Consider the following 4,760-nt stretch of genomic DNA (forward strand, 5'->3'; position numbering starts at 1 on the left):
TTTTAGCGTCATATTGTCAGTTAATAAAAACTGATGTCTTTTTAAGTGATCATTGATATGGTACTTTGAGTCCTAAGGAATCGAAAAAAAACAGTGAGAGTGAAGCTTCCGCCTTCAAAGGTGTTAATTTAATTACCCCCTGAGGGAAGCTTAAAAATTGAAATTTCTATATTTCAGGACAAATTCGTAAATATTTACAAATGTGAAAATAGAACTTGATTATAGACACAAAAAGGAATAAAACTGTGTTTAACTATGAGTTAATTATAATTATTTCACCTTTTACAGAGCATTTTCAAGATTTTGTAATTTGATCCCATTTTGACTTCAATATCTTGGCAGTGGACGATCGTCTTACCTTAGTCAAACACAAATTTGTTGTACAACATGTCCTTTGAAGACTTGCCAAATATCTCAAACAAATTCCCATCCATTTCGCCAAAAAAGGGATTCTCGTAAGTCAGGGTAAATCCAGGTTGTTGCCTATAGCAATGTTTTGGTATTATTTAGTCCATTTTCGTCTTAAATCGAGTGTTTTTGGATCCACGAGCATCCCGAAGCTTTTCAGCCGCCATTTTGAACAATTACCGCTGTCTGAAATGCCCGTAGAATGCTAAATTATGGAAATTTACTCCTCTATATCCCCCTGGGTCAAGATTTGTCAAGGCGTTGCTAGGTGTGGTGAACTTCCGGTAGAGAGGACGTGCGTAGTAGAAAGTGCGCATGTGGAAACATGGCGTCCAAGAAAAAGAAAACAAAGCTTTCGAGAGCAGAGTTAAAGAAAATCGCAAGAAAAAAAGGAAAATCATCCGCCGCGAAAAGAGGCAAAGGAGCTGGCTCAAGAAAAAAATTTACTCTTCCTGCCAAATGGAGAGAACAACACGATGAAAAGAATGGCAAAATCCAGCTGAACTTTGTTAGTCCTGGCAAAACAGTCTACAGAACCGAGAAGTCTGTAGCCAAAACACTGACTGCTAGGAAATTGGAGAGTTGTTTTCATGAGGCTTTGGCTTCAAGTGAGGACACTGAAGATTCAGAGGATACGGAGTATCTGCCAGATATCGAGGACTCGCCCCCAGACGAACCTGGTTGTTCAGGAAAGAGAAAGTGGAGCAACAAGGAGGAGAGTAATTCCCCTTCGCAAGCAGCCGGGAAGAAAGAGAAATTGGACGTAGAGCGCCGTTTATTCGTCTGTGAGACAACTCAGCTAACAGATTTTGTCGAAAAGATCAATGACACTTCATGTTGTTCTACTCCTGATTGCGATGGTATGTATCGATCCGTTGATTTTTTTCAATGCAGGTATTTGTTTGCTGCGTTCTACTTGTTCTTTGCTCAGTGTTGACATGCATGTTTCGACTCTTTTCTTATAAATTTGTGGTGTGAAATAGTATGAGATTGCTGCATGCGTAATAAATGTGTGAGGTTATACGCAAATCTAATTTTCTAATTTTCACACCTACTTGCATGTGGTTTTCTTGGTACAAGAATCATAATAGCAAAATTTGTTACAAATAACTATTACTGCTAGTACTCATTAGCTATGAAGCAATAGAAATCTTGAGCTCACAATCTCATTGTTAATTCAAGAGTGATAATTTGGGGCCAGAATACAGTGTAATTCTTCAACTTTTGCTTGACTTCGGCAAACATTTTTATTTACAAAGTTATCCTTATTGATTGTCTTTGTCCATAGGTATCCTGGTGGTATGCGGAGTGGAACCAACTGCTCTTGGTGGTACAATAAATTTGCACTTCCGTTGCAATGGATGTGAACTCAGGTCTGTCTCCTTCCAAGGATCTTCATTGGTTGAAGGATCAAAAAGGACTGTGGTTGGACTAGCACTTGTGGTTGCATTTTTCCTGACAGGACATGGTTTTGCGCAGTTTGATAGAACGCTGAAACAGTGTTTAGGAATAGCGTGTGTTTCCAAGAATGTGTACTATGACATTATTAAACTTGTTTATCCTCACCTGAAAGACATACTCGATGAGATGTGTAACAAAGAGAAGGAAAGAATGAAATCCCTTCCAGATGAAGACCTGGGAAGCTGGAAGCGCGCAGTATGTACATCAGATGGTGTCTGGCACACACGCGGACACTTTAGCAAAAACGGCTCGTTTGTCATCAAAAATTACATGACTGGAGGTCTTCTGTGGTACGGGCATAAGTGTATGCGTGGCAATGACAATGTTGTGGAAGATGATCTTTACCTGGGGACATCAAAATCCATGGAAGGAGTTTTGTCAGACGAATGTTATAAGCAGGCTAAAGATGAAGGCTGTTTGGTCGAGGTCGTGTGGCAGGATGGTGACTCGAGTTCTGCCAAGTCTGTTGCCACCCACCATCCCAATGGAAAGCTATTCAAATGTGGAGGCCATGTTGGCAGGGCTCATGCCAACTGTTTGAAGGAGGCAGCTAAAAAAAAGGAGTTTTCCAGTGACATTAAAAGCAAGTACAAAGAAAAATTTCCAGAAGTGCTAAAAGCAAAGTGTTCATGTGAGAGGCACAAGGCAGGCTGTGGATGCCTTTCTGATTCATTCATTAAAGGAGCTCGCATCAACCATTTTTGTTGTCTGCAACAATGCAAGGATCCAAATGAATATGCGCAACGACTGAGAAACCTCTCTCAGTATCATGTGCGTGACATACATGAATGGGAAGATGGTGCATGTGACTTTCATCCCACTAAGCAATGTACCTGTAAGAAATGTGATGGTGATGCAGAACCAGAATGTGAAGGTTCACCATATCAGACAAAGCACCAACTGAAATGTGAATATCACTGGCTTGCATATGTATTGGAATGCGAGAAGAGAGCAGAAGAGGCAGATTCAGTGATTCAGTTACTTTTCAAATGCTGGTAAAAAATTGTTAAATCATTGTGAAGGGGGGGGGGAGGTGGAAATTAGGAAACCTAATAAAGTAATAAATGACGAAAAAGCATCAAAAGACGTAACAGGAACTCTTCCACTCTAGCTTCTTGAGTAGTGCAATCCCCACAGCGTTCTGATAACTCAAACTTGTTATCGCTAAAAAAATGATATTAGGAACCACACTGCAGTCGGTCATCTCAAGCAGAGGATGAAAATTTCGCCGAAACCCACGATCTCGTACTCAGTCTTTGTGGAAATGTTTTAAAATAAGATGGCATCCACGTTACTTTGTTGGCTGGGTTAATTGCAGGCATAACATTTGCGAACTCCCCACTTACAACCCTTGTATAAGACCAGACTGCTTGGCGGGCGTCGAAAGGGTTAAGTGAGGAAGGGAAAAGGGAGGGGATTTCTCTTTTGCTTTGCACCTGTCACGGATGCTAGGTAAGACCAGGTTCCTCTAATCATTGAAGTTTCGCAGCCCGAAAACGAGAAGTCTATCATCCATTCTACCAGTTAAATTGTCGCGAGAGGAGATGACACCTTAATTAAACTGTGTCTAGGGAGCTGGGCGCAATATTGGATTCCTTTCTAGATTATAAGCAAGACTAAAACAGTCTCAAACTGTACGCTTAGGTCTGATAAAAACACACTAATTGCTTCGTCTTCGCTAAATTGTTCTACTGTTCGATAACCCCTAGCTTGGAACAAAAGCAATTATAAAAATGTGCGAGTTGGTACAAAAAATTGCCAGCAGAATGTTTTCAGCCTCAGGAAGCAAGATTAGTATTAATTATTTGCAGAGGCTTGTTGGCTAATAAGAGAGTGGCAAACAATAACTTACTCCGAAACTTTGCGTCAAAAAATTAACGCAACGCCCTGATCGACTTCACTAACTTTCAGTGACCTTCAAAGTTGAAGCAATATAATGTGTGTATAAAAAATTGCTCTCGAGCATATTTATTTCAAATTATTATCATATTTTAGGAGTAAACAAACTCCAGCAACAAGGGCACCCGACATCGCATGCTTATATAAAATACATCTTTCTCGCAATCGGCTTAAGTTATCCCCATCAACCCACTTATGTCCAGGTTTGGACCCAGCTGCAAAATTTGCGTTGGCGATTTCTCGAAGCTATTCACACACGCCCAAAATCCAGAAAATCGCTCAAACTACCACTTCTGAGGCAAAAGGACGACAATTCACCGAAAGGTAAAGTAACAATGTTGGTAACAATGTTTGTTTAGCTTTGATACATGTACACATTTAGCGATATACCACTACAGATGAAGCAAACTGTAAATACAACAATACATTTGCCATAAAATTACATCGGTTACACAAACAGATTGTGTGGGCACCCTGTGGTGGGTTCACACTTCTAGCGGGGCCAAAGTTTATCCATATAAACACTTTGGCTCCCTCAGCCGGGTAAACTCGCAGAGACAAATCCCCCTCTGTAACAGACCCAGTGAAACCCTACCCAGTGGTCTAATTCAGTAGTCTACTCAGTGATAATTTAGCCACCCCGATACCTGGCGAATAATTTGTTTCTACCCGGCTAATTTTTTACTTCCGCGTTCACTTTCTGTTGTGACTTCTACAAAACTGGCCAGTGCATTTCGCTATTCATCGTGCACAAAAAAGTGTCTAAATCTTGTAATTATTCTCGCTAGAGCAATATTAAAAGGTTTTCAAAGGTTTCATACCAGTAACGATGTAATGCCCGTTACCCCTTTAACTTTAATGGGAGATACACGACTAAGAAAAAAACCCAGTGGAAAACAAGCCAACCAGGTGAAGTTTTCTCCAAGAACCAGGTAAAGATATAAATTCCACTGAATCTGTTACAGAGGGGTGTCAGAGCATGTGCGAGCGCT

The 4,760-nt window shown here is 40.6% G+C and overlaps 1 protein-coding gene across 1 annotated transcript; it reads left to right on the forward strand.

The window, feature by feature from the left end:
- Window positions 1-959: 959 nt before the first annotated feature.
- Window positions 960-2,868, forward strand: LOC140932755 (uncharacterized). Its single transcript, XM_073382269.1, has 2 exons — window positions 960-1,268; window positions 1,697-2,868. Exon 2 carries the CDS (start codon window positions 1,996-1,998, stop codon window positions 2,866-2,868), a length of 873 nt encoding a protein of 290 aa, XP_073238370.1. The 5' UTR covers window positions 960-1,268; window positions 1,697-1,995.
- Window positions 2,869-4,760: the final 1,892 nt, after the last annotated feature.

Source organism: Porites lutea, chromosome 1, assembly GCF_958299795.1.
Source record: "Porites lutea chromosome 1, jaPorLute2.1, whole genome shotgun sequence".
Taxonomy (NCBI): Eukaryota; Metazoa; Cnidaria; class Anthozoa; order Scleractinia; family Poritidae; genus Porites; species Porites lutea.

Coding starts and splice junctions, on each gene's coding strand:
- LOC140932755 (XM_073382269.1), top strand. CDS start 1,996: ATGTGTAACAAAGAGAAGGAAAGAATGAAATCCCTTCCAGATGAAGAC.